At 41.2% G+C, this 15550-nt stretch overlaps 1 protein-coding gene across 10 annotated transcripts in view; it reads left to right on the forward strand.

The window, feature by feature from the left end:
* Nucleotides 1–15550, forward strand: part of STARD13 (StAR related lipid transfer domain containing 13) — a 328326-nt gene that overhangs the window by 271800 nt on the left and 40976 nt on the right. For all 10 annotated transcript variants that reach the window (XR_695808.2, XR_011138676.1, XM_068930087.1 and 7 more), the window contains 3 exons: nucleotides 2564–2635; nucleotides 4440–4521; nucleotides 12801–12864. Coding sequence is in view for 8 of the 10 variants with exons in the window: in XM_068930087.1 (XP_068786188.1) it covers nucleotides 2564–2635; nucleotides 4440–4521; nucleotides 12801–12864 (218 nt within the window). In the remaining 2 variants the exon portion in view is untranslated. The remainder of the gene's footprint in view (nucleotides 1–2563; nucleotides 2636–4439; nucleotides 4522–12800; nucleotides 12865–15550) is intronic.

Here is a 15550-nt window from a genome sequence, read left to right on the forward strand (position 1 = left end):
CTCTGTTAGTTGTGCTTCCAGGCCAGATGAAGCTAGAATGTACAGCTGTTATGAGTTGTAAAATACATTTTGAAATAGGATTGATTCGTCTGTGTTTCATGAGATTGAATTAAGCAAAAGAAAAAGTATAAAGGCTTGTCTTTTTTCCAAGCATTTAATAAAAATATTCAGTCTCACTGGAACATAATAGAGATGTGCTTTCAGCACACAGATGTGCAGTAGTGAGAGCCACGTTTTATGTAAGTTGCTCATTCTTTTGTGCGGCGTTGAGAACTGAATGTACTTTCATACTCCTTTTTTGGCCCTGACATGAAGTAATGTCAAAGCAAATGAAGACCTGGTGGTAAATCCTTTTCAGGACTGCTAATGATTGTGACCATTGCAGAGCTGTTACTGGCTGTCTAATCATCTTTGGGAAATTGTGCTTTTGATAAGTAGACCTTATATTCTGAATTTTTATTTCTGTAACAAAATTTGCTGGTGTGATTCAGTATTCAGAGGGGCAGAACGGTGTGCGGGTCACATACTACGGAGTATATTCAAAGCAGGTTTTATAGTGAGCTGCAGTAGTGAGTGATCTGAATGGAATTACATAGAGAAGAATTCATGCCAGCATCTCATATCTCTAAAAATGCTTTTTAGTACATAACTAAGGATTTTTGTATACAAGGCAGAAGATGCAGAAGAGCCACTGAGTCTGTTTTTCTTTTTCCAAGTCTAAGTTTAGGGAACAACAATTCTAAGTTTAGGGTTTTGTATTATGGCTGCCTAGATTTTACAACCACAAATGTGCCAAAACCTTTCATTGGTTAATTCAGGTTGAATAGTAAGGAACTTAAATGTCTACTTTCTTCAGCACTTACAGACTCCATTCCTTAGCTGACATACATGCAGATTTTGCAAATATAAGAGATGTGTATGCATGTCCCGTAAATCGGGACTGTTCAAAAGGCAGACCCTAATTTACACTTGGATAGGTTAGAAATGTTGTAAAGTTGTCTAGATTTCACCAGTGATACACATTTTTGTGGGTAATGTCTATTTTTCATTGTTCTTCCAGTCACTCAGGGAGCAGCTACAGCCTATGAATCCCCATGTCTGCCTGGCTGGGCAGAGCTGGATTTGATGCATTGCTTTCAAGTCTCTACAGAATTAGCCCATGATGCTTGGTAAAAATTGAGTGACCCTACTGTCAACATGCATAGGTCATCTCAGAGTTCAGGGGACAAACCATGTGTGTGACTGCAGAAATGCACAAAGTCTGTTTCACTGGAGAGACTTGAAAATTTACTCTCTGTTTTTATGTAGCTGCCATTTATTCACTGTTGATTAGTATTTGCACAAGCTAGATCTGCCTCTCCTATGCAAAAATCTGTGGGAGTAGGGTCTCATGTAGCCCGCCTGTGGGGCAGGATTTTCTTCCATTCCCCATTCTCACCTATCCCTACTGTCAACCCTCAAATAAGGAGGGACTATTCTTTTGTCCAGCTGATGATTCCCCCAGCTCTTCTATTGGAATAGGATTCAACTTACCCAGTGAAAACTGTTTAAAAGTGGAAATTTTCTCCAGCATAAGCTACATCTATACTTCTAAATAATGATGACCCAAGGACAAGGTGACACAGATTGGTTCATCTCCCCACTGCCTAGTACTAGCCTTCTCAAGAAAAGATTTGTCTTGCAGAGAGGTAAATGAAATAGCCCAAAACAGACTTGGAAGTGGACTAACATTTAAAAAGAGTGAGTGATCTGGGGTCCAGTGCTTGAAGCTACTGCCTGTCTCTGTTTTAGTTAGCTGCATAGACATATCTGTAACTGTTTATTCTTTCTCTGTTAGCAGTCATAAGAGGAAAAAGCATTTTCAGTATGTGATTTATCCCACCTATTCTAGACACCTTAAGGTGAAGTGAATCAACCTATGTAGGTAAATGTCTCTCCTTTGACTGTAGAGGGAGTCCAGATAACTGACTTTAAGTAGCTAAAGGGAGGGAAAGGCATCCAACCTGCACAGCTGTCCCTTCAGTAGCATTATACCTGCACAGGGGTTTTCTTGGCAGAGCTTTCAGTGGCTTCCAGGCCTCTTTGGGAACAGTGTAAAGATGATATCCCTCTACGTCTGTACTGATTGCTCTCTCCAAGAAATCTTGGAGCAGCACAAAACACAGTGCATGTCCCCTGTCTTCCCGTTTCTACCCTGCTGCTTCTTCACTTCATCCCAAAAGCTTCCACTGTGCAAAGCCTTTCAGTAAGGTGCTAGGGAAGGACAGGACACAAGGCCACAACCTGGCTCAGGAGCTCTCCTTCCACGTGGAGATGGTTATCATTTTGTCTCAGTCACCAAACAGCTAGACAGCCCTGTGTCCCATGGAGGCAGGAGGACTTCTTTGAGAGATGTCTATTTTGTTTCCTGATGCTACCGACAGTTACTGCTGAATGATGGCAGTGCTTCTGTAGCTATGTAGCTAACAGCTGTTACCAAGCCTCTGCTGTTTCCTTGCAGTTAAAAGAATTTCTAATGAAAAATGACAAAGTGTAAACTATTTGCTCTTCTCTTTCTCCTCAGAAATCGAAGCAAAGGAAGCGTGTGACTGGTTACGTGCAGCTGGATTTCCCCAATATGCTCAGTTCTACGAAGGTCAGTAGGTTTTTCTCCTATTTGTGAAGGACTGAAAGTGCATTGAGTCATTGCCAGGAGAGTTTACAGTCCGCCAGCACTACATTTGACTAGGAGCATTGCAATGGTGGGCTGCTTTCACAAAGCCTCAGCTGCTGGAGTCATACGAATGCCTAAAGAAAAGTAAGACTCTAACCCACATAGCTGTGGAAAGAAACAGGGGGACATAGTTTGTGTAAAGCTCAAAAATTAGCAAAAACAAATACAAAAAATCCAAATACATAGGTCTCTGTTTTAAAATCTCCTGAACTGTGTCTAAAATAAGATTGATAATATTAATACTCTGCAAAGTTATCAGAAGTGAATGATCTGAGCTGTGCTTTCATTCATTCTCCTCTCACTACAAAGCAAGAAAAGCAAATATTTTGGTGTTAGCTCAAAGCAAATGGGTGTCCGATCACTGTCCCAAAATTTTCAGTTCTGGGAACAAGAATAAGCATGGACTCTGCCTTCCAGTCATTTCCCCTGCTTTGTTGTTTCTGGAGTGAGTGGCTGAAAAGTCCTGCTCAGATAAGCAGGGGGTGTTTACACTGCTGCTGCACTCAGGAGCAGTTTGGGGCCTGAGACTGGTATTTTCTACTCTCTGTAGCTCAGTGGTGAGAGGGAAACTGTAGCTGATCCTCATTTTTCCACACTGCAGATTATCTCTGCCAGAGATACACAGCCAGCTTAGGCCCACTAGGGCTTATTAGCCTACGCGCAGCTCTGCCAAACCTGCTGGGCTGCTTCCAGGGTCAGCGTGGGTCTGGAGGCAGCACAGCTACGCTGGCAGGGAGCAATAACCGTGAAACCTTGCAGACCAGAGCCAGTTCTGCAGAGAGCCAGTGCAGGCGTTGTCGATCCACGCTTGGGGAACCGAAAGTGTCAAGGAGCGTGATGTCTGGGCCTCATCCCATGACAAGCCTGCGGAGCTCCAGCAAGGCTTACTAGCTGGCTTCTGCCAGGCTCGCAGGTACTGAGCTCCCACAGCTCCCTTGCAGTCAATGTGCACGCTAGACAGTCTGCATCTCTGAGCACAAGGTTGTTTTTGCAGGCATTTATTGTGTAAACGGTAAGCCCTGGTGTCTGAAGATGCTGGCTGCAGTTCTTGCATCCCTGTTTCCTGTTGTAGCACCTGAGCATTGCTGAGCAACCTGGGGGGCGGCCATGACACTGAAATCTCTCCCGCTGTCCTGGACCCCACTAATGTGTTGCAGCTGCGTCACGTTTCACTGCAAATGTCAGCTTCCAGCACACTAGTCTGGCTTTTTAACTAATATTAGGGCTGTAAGTGAGCTCATTTTTTCATGTCTCTTATCTGAGTAACACTTTTTTAAAAATTATTATTGGGCGTTGTATTAAAAACGAGAAGGTCAGGACATTTCTATTTTGTGCGAAAAGTCTGTCTAGCAAATAATTCATTAAGTTGCAATGATGGGAATGGAGAACCTTGTTGCCCATGTGGATAGTGAAAGTGTGCTGTTAATTTTCTGATCTCATTCTTTTCTTCTAGACAGTAGAAAGAAGAGCTAATAATTTAATATCTTATTAAAGCAAAAGTGACATGATGTTGCTGTCTCTTTGGTGCATAAGATGTTCAACTTCCAATAGAAAAAAATGAAGTAACTGAAAGGGTCACAGATATGGCTGGAAGGAAATCAGGCCTGAGTAAAAGGGATCATACTGCATGTCAGTGAGGAAACACGTGCAGAGCATTTTAGATGTAGACAATACATTTTCATTTGAATAGGAAGCAATTGTCTTAATATTGTGTCTTCTTTTATAGATTCCCAGTTTCCCATTGACATTGCCGCAGTAAAAAAAGATCATGATTTTCTTGACAAGGACCTTGTAGAACCTCTTTGCAGGTAAATGACACCTAAAGTTTCTCTTCTGATACTTTAAAAACATGAACTGATTTGTTACTCTTAGTAAGGCAGCCCAGCAGAAGAGTTGTTTGCTTGTCCATATGAATTAAGCAACAATACCAATAGTTTTTTCTAAATAAATTATAACATTCTGGATTCATTTGCCTTGTGGTAAATCCTAGAATAGGGCCCACTACACTCATAGAAAACAACACAAGATTTTAAAAAGGCCCAAATCCGTTGGATTTGAAACACCTTCCTTTTAAGAAAGAACTAGCAGTAATACAAGAAAACCCTGAATGAATTAAGGAGCCACATGTGAGTTGCACATGATTAACTCTATATCCAAGCACAGCAGAAAAGATGAAACCTCATGGCACAGAATTCAGCAAGTACTTTCCCTGGCAGCAAACACAGCTTTCATGCTGCTGTGCTTCCCTTGGTGCTCTTCTATTGGCACCAGCAACAATAGCAGTGGGACCAGAACCCCAAAACACTACAGCTACCACAAATAGGCCTTGGTCTGTCCCTCCTAAAGACTTGCTGTTTATCTAGCTTTTTATGCTCTGCCTGTGAGGAATATGCCACATTGCATTGCTCCAGTACAGTCCCCTAGGATTTAAGAAGCAGCAATTCTGTGGTAGTTTTGCAAAACCACATTGCAGAGGCATTGTTCCCCTCTTCTTTGTCCTGTGCTCAGCTCAAGCTGGGTTCTGCTCCTCTGCATTTCAGTAAAGACAAAGGAGCATCTGGCCCCCAGCAAAACAGGCCTTATTACATGCTATGGAAACTTTCACAACACCAACATCAAGATAATTAGACCAAAACCTAGTTCCCCTTCTGTGACTGTAGCTAAAGGCAGCAGCGGTTATATGCTGTTCCACTGCACTGTGCATGCGGGGATTAATGAGTCTGTAATAGAGGACTGCAGAGAGGATTACCTAGTTGTAGTAAACAGAGAAGAGAGTTCATCTCATCCATCTCTCCATCCCAGGAGATGCCTTCTTTCATGGAGGATCCACAGCCTTCCCAAGGGATTACTGAGTGTAGCTATTAGGATGCTTCCCCAAAACTCCTTGCTGAGTTTCCCATTTTGTCCGTTATGGATATGGAGAACAGAATTTTCTCTTTCTCTGTATCTGAAGAGAAATTAGTCGAAAAGACCTGGATCTTTTAGTCGAAAAGACCTGGATCTTTCCATGACTGCTCTCAAGGGTGCTAGGGAGCAGAGTAACTGTAGATGTGACCCACTGCTGTTCTGTACAGCCTTGTGGAAGGGATTTCTACACCCATACTTAACAAACCATCTTCCCACAAATATATCCATTCCACTGCTGCAGGTTAGCACGGCAGAAGACATGCTGTGGTATAGTCTGGGAACTGGCTGGGGGTAGGAGGGTGAGATATCCTTTTCCTCCCCTTCCCCACAAAATGTAAGCAATATCCAAATGTGCACACGCTCCAAAGATGTTTATTCTGCTGACCTGAACTGACCTGAGCAGGCCTCTTCCACAACACACTTAAATATATCCTTGGACCCTATTTGACTATGTGACCTCTTTCTAGACGGAGGGAAAAAAGTATGGTCTCGCTCCCTATCCCCTTCCCGTGAAAGCAGATGGTGAGTTGCATGCAGCACGCTGTACAGCTCCATGACTCTGCCCAGTCTTTCTTCTCTGAAGTAATTAGCAATGGTAGTACTTAAATTATGGTCATGAGGCGTTCAACACCTACGCAGCTAATGGGATTAGGTTACCTCTTGCTGCTTGAGAGTCTCTGCAGACTCAGAGCTATACCTTCAGTAGTTACATTAGGTTTATATTTTGTAGGATTTCTCTGTGAGCAGAACAGCTAGAGACTGGGGTTTGGTTTTCTTTTTCTCCCTTTTACTGAAAGACGAGATTCTGGAGAATAAACTAGGATCTGGAGAGATGCACTGATGTGACAGAATGCTTTATATTAGCCTAAATGAAGCAATGCTGCTAAGGCCTGTAGTATGTAAGCACAGATATAGATCTTTCCAAAAGATTTTATTCAAAGATAAAGGTTTTTATGACTGTCCAGTAACTTTTTCTGCAATGATTTTAATCAGGAAATAACACCTGTTGCTTTAATTTTTGTTGGGAGTTTTTAGATAGTGTAGATCTAAAGACAGCGAACACCTCATATACTAGCCAGGTAAAAAAGAAGTATTATGTGTAGGTTAAATAGATGGAAGAGTGATGTTTTCAGATTGCAGACATTTAATTTGCTGCAATTCAGCAGCTCCAAACCTTTAGCTGAAAGCAATCCATAAAAAGCAATTATGCCAAATGTCAAGATTCTGGTTCATCTGAAACAAGAAACAGTGTCAGCTCCACCTCCAGTACAAGCATCACTACTGTGTTAGCTATCAAGCCAGCATCTTCCAAGTTTTCCAGTGAACTGTAAATCCTCACAGTTTGGCTGACCACTGTGGCCTGTTTTCTACCCTTGCTTTGGTGGTGGCATCACTACAAGGTACTTGCCAGGATATCATACAAGAGCCAAAGGCTATGACACAATTTCCTGACTCAATAAAAAGACTCAATTTCCAGACTCAATAAAAAAAGGTTAATTATGATTTCTGTATGTACTGATTTCTGTACTCTGTTGGGTCCCAAACTTCAATTCTTCAAACACCCAAAACTACTACTGCCTTCGAAACAGTGCGTGAGCAAGCCTTCACACTGATTAGTAGGGCATTCAGTCCCTAATACTCAGCAAAATGGAGTTCTCATTTTTATTTGGAGGACTATTTTAAAACTGGAATGCCAGGGTGGATAATCAGTTTGAGCAGAGTTTTAAGTCTGAACAATAATTGTTCTGGAATTAACACTGAATTTCTCTGCTGTTATGGATTGAAATCAGACTCTTAACCTCGTTTTATAATTGGTTTTCTTATGACATTCTGGTATATGGGACAAAAAGAGACACAAATGCAAAGAAACCTTTTCTTTTTTAAAGCAGCTGGTAGCATTTGATTTAGAACACCTAAAACTCCCTATTGTAAAAGATTTCAGTGACCTTTCTGAAAGTCTAACACTCCTGCTGTTTGCAACATCATATTAAAATTTGGCAGAGTGAAGGCCAAATCTGGGGCCTTTGGGTTAGAGACGTATCTTTTTTCCTATCATGAGATTCCGTTCAGATTTTATTGAGTAACAAACAATAGAAAATTGCCATGCATTCTGCAGGCTAATGTTGTCAGCCTGCCAAAACAATAATTGAGCATGAAAATTTTATAGCTGGATCTCTATGTCGTTTCCAAAATAGCAGTCAACAGACTCTGCTCTGGGAACTTTTGCGGCCTCTATGATAAGAGGGTGAGAAGGAAAAGTCAGGCCATGTTGTACTTTTTGTATTCATGTAAATGCAGTGACTAAGAATGTAAAGAGCAACTATGTAATACCGCTCTGCTAAAACCCTACTTAGACCCCTAAACCAAGCTCTTAAAATTCGAAATATGGAAGCAGCCAGCAGCCTTTTTTTCCATAGCTAATATCTCTTAGATACCGTGTAAATAATCCGAAGGTCACTATATACAGGATATCATACTGTTAGTGTTTTGAAATGGTTATTGCATAGCCAGTACAATCTACTGGGTTATATTGCTCTAGGTGCTGTTAACAGATAATCCTAGATCTCCACTTGCAATATGGAAAGCCCTGCTTTGAAGTCAGTAGAAAGGCTCCCATTGATCTCGAGGAAAGTTTATTTACCTCGTGAATATGTTTCCTGTGAAGTAGCTCAACCGATTGCAGCAATGGTAGTAAGTGATAGGACAGGAAAATAATATATTCTCTATCCACAAAACTGGTGGAGCAGGCATGTGGCCATGCGAGCTTCCCATTCCAGTCCTGCTCATACTGGGAAGGACCCTTATTCAGTGTTGAGTCGTCAGCAGAGCCCAGCATGACGAGTCAGATGTCCTCTTCACATATTCTATGGCACTGAAAGAAGCCCTCTGGGGACATGCATCCTCTTTTTGCATCTGAACTTTGCTAGGAATAATGATAAAACAAAGAAATAGTGTAGTATTTCTCTCAAGGAAGAGCTTAGGGAACCATAAAATGTGTTCTCTTGGTCTGTAACAGAGGACATATCCCAGTCTGCACAGACAGGAGACACTGTGTTGTCCATGCCACCTCGTCCCACTGGTCCTACTGCCTCTCAGCAGAAAAGCTTCTGCACAGCCCTCCAGTGCCACTGGCTGCATTCCCCACGAGTGGCTTAGGAGCAGCGACAGAATGGGTCCAGGGAAATTCATGGAGCTCCAAGTCACTCTAAAGTTGTCCTCAGAGTGCCTGGATGGCTCTTTAAGCAGGGCAATAGACCAAGCACAAGGTTTCCCAGTTAATAAAATTCTATTCTGCAACAAGTTTATGCTTATTTGTAAACACTGCTTGGTGTTGTACAGTGTGTAAAAGTTAAAGATTTCCTGCTCCTGAAGAACTTAAATCATAAGGGTAGCAAGTACATCACTGTAAGTGGGATTCAGAGCCCTAAAAGCATGTGTCTAATGCCATCTTAGATCTCCTAGGATATCCAGGACTTCCCCATGGGCTGGCTGACACAGGACCTACAACAGCTGAAGGCCAGGCTTGATACTCTAGGGGATCTGAAATAGCGCTAGACACCTCTGCCTGGGCACCTGAATCACTCCTCTGATACTTAAGTACTGTATCAACGGACAGCTTTCACATTCATGGCCTGGGGAAGAAAGAAAATTAACATCAGTGAAGCACTTGCTATAGTAAATATTTTGCAAGCCTTCCCCTGAACACTGCATAGCTTTCCAGACAAGCATTCAAAAGCATCTATAGATTATTTGTTTTCTTATACAGCCCACCTCTCCTGTGTAAAATACAGCTGTGATTTATTTTATGTTTTTTCTCTCTCCTTCAAGTTTAGATTTTGTTAGAAACAGGTAGTCTTTTCCTATGTTTCTAAGCAGCAATATAAAAGTGCAGGTAGCATCTCCACAGCTTCTCTAACTTGACTGGGACATCAGTGACAGCCATTTGTAGCCAGAGACTTTTATTTTTTGTTTTTTGAAAGATTTGTTGAGGATTTGGCTGTCAGTCATCTTAACAACTATAAGCAGATGAGAAAAGCTTTCTGCCACCGCTGGCACATCATCAGGATACAGAAAGCTGAAACAGACTGGCTTTGATTGGAGTTGTTAGTACCAGGCGAGCTAACAAATCTGATCATTAGTTCTCTAATTTCAGTGACAAATCTTTTCACAGTATTGAAAAAGCCACAGAAAGCATGCCGTTATTTGGTAGATGGATGAATTTACAAGCTGAGGATGAGCCCCTGGCTCCCATTAAAAAGTAGTTCTGTTTTTGATGCAGTGGGTTCTCCATAGAAAAAGCTGATTGGAAAGCAGTCAGGATAATGGGTTAGCTTCTAAAGCTCCAGTCTAAGTAATGACATTCGCTTTTAGAGAACTGACCTGTCGGTTCTCTACTGAAATGATCTTGCTCTCAAATACAGTTAGTGGGAAAGTGATGGCTTCAGATTGCTTTGTTTGTTTGACCCTGCGATTTCTGCACCTTTCCACACTGAAGGTGAGGCCCTTTTTTAGAAACGCTGTGACGTGTTCTGCTTTGGCTGCACTTGCAGAGTTACCTGGGTGCAAGTAGGGCAAGGTATAAGTCACTGGCTGCCGCTCTCTCTTCTTTGTGTCCCTAAAATGCATTGTCTTTTCCTTTGTTTTTAGAAGGCATGCAACATTATATTGAATTAAAGAAAGGGCATTGCCCATGTATTTCAAATGTTTTCTTCTACATCTTCTCCTCAAAAACAACTGCAGATCGGCAATAATCCAATAATCACAGGGCAATTTTATAAACCATTGAGAAAACAGTTGCAGAAATCGCCTGCTAGGGACTGTTGTGGAGTCACAAGGCCCGTATTGTAGCGCTGTTTTTCAGGAGGTGTTTCTTCAGTGCTCATTCTCACAGAGATAAGGGAGTTAGAAGCTGATAGCTTGATTTTCAGATTTGATATGCAACTGCAAAAGATGCAGTGGCTTATCAGAATTTCTGAGTCTCCAGGCATGAATTTAGTTGACTCCTTTCTCCTGCTCAGCCTTGTAGGACCTGTCCAGGGAGTGCTTCCCCATTCCTGGTCTGGCCAAACACCCCAACCATCAGACAAGATCCAACAGACGTAGCCTTTCTCTCTCACTTTCTCAGAAAGAGAAAAGAAAGCCAGCCCCGAGGCCCGGATCGGACCTCAGGACAGTCCCAGATTTCAGTCACATTAACAGGAAACACAAAGTAAGGGGACTCCACAGCCTTCAGGTAAATCTGAGTGCCACTGTAGAGACATCCAGATAAGTCTTTCATGCCTCATTTTGCAGAATAGATTGGCTTATCCAGTTGAAGGGTGTAAGGACACTGTTGGCAGTTTGATTTAGGTATGCAGATATGAGTGCTCTTGACAGTTGAGCAGCCCAGCAGTGGTGCACGCAACAGCATGTGCATGTGGAAATGCTCCTACAAACTTGTCTCTCTAGCACAAGGCAGCTAATACTAACAAGAGGTGCAGGAACTCAGATCTGAGCCTTCAGTTCACCTCTTGAAGGAAACTGTCTGCACAAATAGAAAGCTGAGTTGGAGTCCTTTGAAAATGTGTCTGTGCCTCTGTATATTTGGAATCAATATAGATATCCAAATTAAAACATTTTATACTCAGAAGAAGCACTGAACATTACTCAGCCAGGGCCCCAGCAAAATGAAACTTTGGGTTGAGAAATTCCATGTTTGGGCAAAAGATGAGTTTTGCAATGATAAATGCAATCCCTGAGGAGGAGGATTTGTGGGCAGAAGGCTGAAGATGTAGTTACAGAACCACAAGGCCTGCAATTTATTACGAGGACATTACTAGCATGCATGTGGGGTGTGCTTGCGCATACATTACACTCACATTAATATGATGAGCACAGGATTTTCTGATACGGCATAAGGGTTTTATCAGCTTGAGTTAGGAAAGAGTATTTCATCTACAAATGAGCAGGTCTTATTTTGTGAGGGAAATTTTGTAAGGAAGATCCACATTTGGTAGGCTTGCTCTTTTTTAAGTGGTGGCAGTTTGCAAGGATTTCTAACATTAGAATAAGTCCCAGGGAGGAGTATGCTAATAATCTAATCTTCTAATGCTCTGTGAGAGAATATTTTACTAAGTGACGTTTGTTTTCACATGTCCTTGTAATTTGTCACAAACATTTCAGAAGCAGATACACAAGGCTTATAGAAGAGTATTGTAGGCGTATGCCCCTCTCACTCTGCCCTTCCTCATTCTGAAATTCAGCCCTAAATCAGGAAAACATTTAAAATTGAACATATTTAACTCTGAGCCTTTGTCTACTTTTGGAAGACGGATGATTTCATGAATCAGGACCTTAAAGTATAAATAAAAATGTCGCAGTTATGATTAGCATATACTTTCATTATTAAAAGAGCATCTTTTGCTGTCCTCTGACTCTCTCTGCCGATGGATGCACATACACATGCAAATGTTTGCTTTCCATGCTTATCAGATTGTAATTTCAACCCAGTATCGTCGTGGGATAGGCTTGGATTTAATAAGCCAGAGATCTTTGTAATATCATAACAAGGAAATCACAGTCAAAAATAACTAAACTGTTTATTTAAAGAAGATGTTAAATTTGTTGCACTCTGGGTATGTTAATCTGTCTATAAGTTCTATAGGTTTAGGAAAGGAACTGTCAGCCATGAAGAAATAATTAATTAATTACTACAATTTCTCCTTTATGTCACCTTTTTAAAGGAGGTACTAACTGCCTAAAGTGAAGAACTGAATCTGAAACTTACTTTTTCTTTTGTCTCTGCCACGTGGTTAGAAATACCAAGCATTTACATTAAATCATTTTATACTAATTATGATACATTCCTGCAGAAGGCAATTTACCTCCTCACTCTCTGGTCATTTCATTTCCCCATCCATGCAAAATGTTCTGTTTATATCCATTTCCTTTGTTAAGTACTTAAAAGTCTATGAATTAAAAAGTAGTATGTAAAAGGTAACTATCAAGCAACGTGAAGGTAAGATGCCCTTTTAAAGTAGTGGACTTATAGCCTGGAATAAAATGAACCGTATCATTTTCTAAAGCCTGTTGTATGAAGTTAACACCCTACAGGCAGGTAAGAGAAAAGCTTTTGAAATTATGAAAAGTCCTGCCCTTTAATCAGAGATTGCTAATCTTTGGAATTTGCTTTACCCTGTAGACGACTGAACACCCTGAACAAGTGCGCCTCAATGAAACTCGATGTGAACTTACAAAGAAAAAAGGTAAGGAAATGTCATGAAAAGCACTGGTTTTGTTCAGAGCTTTGTGATAAGAGCTCCTCAAATTAGGCTGTAAGTCCGTAATGCTCTTAAAAGTAAGTTAAGCATATTTGACTTTGAACATGTGTGTCAGCATTTTCTGGAAGGGCAAAAATTTGCTGAATCTTGAAAGTACAAGAAAAAAAGAAAAAACTGACTAGTACAGCAGGAACAAAACTACATGTGTTAAAAGGGCACATGCACTATTTAAAACTTTATACGTGTGCAATTTAAGTTAGTGGGTAAAAAGACAGTGCATTTTCATTACACTGGCTTATTTGCCAATGCCATGTGAGTACACAATGGAAAATACTGTTAGGGAAAAATGAAAGCTCCTCAAATGAAAACAATAGCTTTTCTTTATTTCTTGTACTGACTTATTTCCAGTTAAGAATATGAAAATAAACCCTGTCATCCTTACAAACTCCTGTGTAACATGGGAATTATTTGAGGCTTAAAGGGTTTCAGGGAGGAATGCAGAAACTGCCTATTGATTTTGAGAATTTTGTAACGTGTCCAGCAGAACTCTTGAACATTTGGTTTTCTAGTCACAAATTTCCCAAGGCTCTTCAGCAGTGTACAATGGTAATTGTTGACTCTGAGAAATCTTGGTATATGTTTTTCCTTCCTTAGAAAGTTTGCCTAACTCTTTTTGAAAACTATCTCTTACAGTTGCATTTTTGGTATCATTCGATCTATTTATACCCTAAGCAGCATGTGAGGAAACTCAGACAAAAAATGATTTAACTTTTGAATAGTCTATCACCTTCTGCACATGCCCATTTGTTCTGTGTACATAGCCTCTTCAGCATGCATTTTATGCATTCACTGAAACCATGGGGATCTCATCTCTTCACAGCTTCAGACCTGATGGATGTTTTTGTCTTTGATAAGTGCCAATACTTTCCACATCAAATATCCCGATCACTCCTGACAGAATGAACAGTAAAATTCCCTGACTACATGATAGCTTTATAATGTAGGGAGATAGGCATTATATGAAGAGACCGAGCTCGATCAGCAAGAGTGAACTCACTACATATATTGTATCACTGACATACTTGGAATGATTTCTTTTTAGTGTACATGTCCACATGGACGTGAGTTTGAGCAGAGACACTGGAGCTATATAGACTTGCAAAAAGCAACATATACATGAATGCTGATTGTCCTGTGGAAATTTTGCTTATATGTTAGTTCTTGTCCTTCTCTTCGACAAGTATCTTGGTTTTCATGGGAGGTTTGTATGTTTGCTCACTTGCTTCTTTAAGCTCCTATTTATCTCAGGGAAAAAAAAGGAGAATGTTCATGTTATCTTTGCTTTGACTAAAACTTGCTGCCACTCCTCACTGTTCTGAATGGATGGAAGCCATCAGCTCTTCTCCTTGCAGAAGTCCAATATTTTGCCATGGAAGTGAGACTGTCCTACTTGGCTACCTATTCAGTGGGACAGAAGCTACTTGCGTCCGTATGTGCACGAGGCCAGAGAGAACCAGAGCACAGAAAGAGGGAATGACTGAGATGTGGGACAACAGATACGGAGAGGATGTGGGAGGAGGAGTAGGGGCAGGAGAGACTGGTAACGAGACAAAATGAAAAGGCCAAGTAAAAGCTAGAAATTGGGGCTGGAATTAAACATTCACTTAAGTAAAGTTTTGCATTGATACTATAGACACTGCCTTTCCTATTAGTCTTTGTTGTGATCTGAACAGCAAAATGCACAATCAGCTTGGTTTGGAGGTTCAGCATAACAGGTTTGCACAGGACCCATGCAGCTGCTTGAGTGATTCATCAAAATATGTCCAAATAAGTCAAGGTTACTGTGAAAGCCAACAAGGGGTGAGTGTTCCTCACAGCCAGCTCTCCCACCCACTTCATGCTAAGAGGTATGTTCACTCTGCAGGGAGTTAGCTGCTCTCCTGCCATTAGCCTCAATGAGAAGCACAGAGAAATCCTCGTATATATGTTACAAATATGTCCATAAGTGATTCGGACAGACAAAGATTAGCCTTTGGTTTAACTGTCTTCTGCAGCTGTCGTTTTATGAGAATTCCTGCCCCCAGCTGGAAAAATGTGGCAAAATTCCATTACGGATAAATCTACTTTTTGTCTTTTGTTCCTCTCTATCTGAGGAAAGTACACCCTCAGTCGAAAAGCTGTACTATTTTAAACCAACTGTGACAAATCTATGAATCAAAAATTCTTTCTCTTTGGCAAATGTTGTCAGTCGCTCCTCAAGAAACTTGCCCCTTCTCGTTTTCCCAAACATAATGGCATTAAAGGGACTTTTGAATATGCTCCAAAGGCGTGTACTTGGATTCAGCTTAGGTCAGTGGAGATTTACAGTCTCTACTACAAGATACTATTCAATCTGTGTAAAATGAATCACTACTTTCAGACCTACTCTTGACCCACTGTCACCATGGCTGGCAGCACATCGGCTGGCAAAGTGCTCTCTGCATTTTTTGGGACTGTCTCATTTGTCGGAGCACTCTGATATCTATCAAGAGCAGTGGGTGATTTCGGATGTTCGTGGGCTCCAGAATTTCTCCTGAAGCCATTGCACAGAAAAGCACATTATGTCACAGGACACACAGTGCGGCAGAATTTGGAGTGAGTCACCATGGCAGCATTTCAGAATGCAGATATT

Source organism: Struthio camelus, chromosome 1 (genome assembly GCF_040807025.1).
Source record: "Struthio camelus isolate bStrCam1 chromosome 1, bStrCam1.hap1, whole genome shotgun sequence".
In the NCBI taxonomy this organism is placed as follows: domain Eukaryota; kingdom Metazoa; phylum Chordata; class Aves; order Struthioniformes; family Struthionidae; genus Struthio; species Struthio camelus.